General features: G+C 56.6%; 1 protein-coding gene across 1 annotated transcript; it reads right to left on the minus strand.

Annotated features, from left to right (window-relative positions):
- LOC778406 (dehydration-responsive element-binding protein 1B) lies at positions 1-944 on the minus strand. Its single transcript, XM_044529453.1, has one exon. The coding sequence runs from the start codon at positions 886-888 to the stop codon at positions 211-213; it is 678 nt and encodes a 225-aa protein (XP_044385388.1). The 5' UTR covers positions 889-944; the 3' UTR covers positions 1-210.
- Positions 945-1,326: the final 382 nt, after the last annotated feature.

Below are 1,326 nucleotides of genomic sequence, written 5' to 3' on the forward strand. Positions count from 1 at the left end.
TTGATCTACTACTGCTCATTTCTCTATTTATTTATTAAATAAAGAAAGAAGCTCATTTGTGCCCTTCCGGGAGTAGAAACCGAGCGCTTTCACATTGGGGGGAAACCTTTCCCCCGATGCTTACTCTCTCTTCTTCCCATATTTGGTGAAACACAATCTAGCACTAGCAGTACTCTCTAGATCTTTACATTGCTTAATCAGTTGATCACACTAGTAGCTCCACAGCGACGTGTCGAATCCGTCGTCGTGTTCGCGGTCCTCCCGCCAAGCTCCGTCGGCCGGCGGCTCCATGAGCATCCCCTGCGCCAAGCTCGCGTAGTACGACCCGGCCTCCATGCCGCCGATCCAGTGCTCATTGTCGAGCCCCGACAGGTCGCTGGGGATGATGGAGAGCGCGCTCTCCTCGGCCGTGGACGACGGCGCCGTTGACTCGTCGGCAGGGCGCTGCTGCTCCTGGAACTCCTTGAGGGCCACGGCGACGGCGTCCTTGATCTCCTGCGCGGCGGCCAACTTGAACGACCCGGCTGCGTGGACGGGCATCATCCGCCAGGCGGAGTCGGCGAAGTTGAGGCACGCGTCGCGGCCGGAGAGCGCGAGCGCGGCCGAGTCGTGCGCGCGCGCCGCCATCTGGGCACTGGCGAAGGTGCCAAGCCAGATCCTGGAGTAACTCCGGCTTCCGGCCGGCACGCGCAGCTCGCACACCCACTGCCCTTCCCGGCCACGGCGGCGCACGCCGCGGTACACTGGGTGGCGTGTCTCCTGCAACTTGTTCCGCCCCGCCCGCCGCTTCGGCGGCTCCGACCACACCGTCCGGTACTCCTGCTCCTCCGGCCACACCGTCCTGTACTCTTGCCCGTCAAACTGCGGCCAGGCGGCGTTGGTGTCCATCGGTCGCAGCTGGCGTTGAGAGTGGTTTGTGGTGTAACGAGGTGGCTGTATATTCAGAGCTTGGAATGGATGATAGGAGGATGGCACGTATATATAACATGAAGTGGGAAGGCTACACGTAGGCAAGAGATGACATCACACTCTCACTAACTAGTGACCACTAGCGACATGTATGCTGTATATGCAGCATGTAGCTTCGTGTGTTTTCTCATATAAGGCGGCACTATAGGTGTCGTGAGCCGTGCGATCCTGGCCGTCTGATCTGATTTACGAAATATCTCATATCATGACCGTCGATCATTATAACTTAAAAATCTTCGCGTCTAACATTTTTATACATTTACTTATACTTGATCTCCCTTTATTACTTATACCAACGACTCACCAAAACTTGCATAGGGACAGAGGGATTGTCAGTCTCAGATGGTAAGCGAGTGG

Source organism: Triticum aestivum, chromosome 5A, assembly GCF_018294505.1.
Source record: "Triticum aestivum cultivar Chinese Spring chromosome 5A, IWGSC CS RefSeq v2.1, whole genome shotgun sequence".
In the NCBI taxonomy this organism is placed as follows: Eukaryota; Viridiplantae; Streptophyta; class Magnoliopsida; order Poales; family Poaceae; genus Triticum; species Triticum aestivum.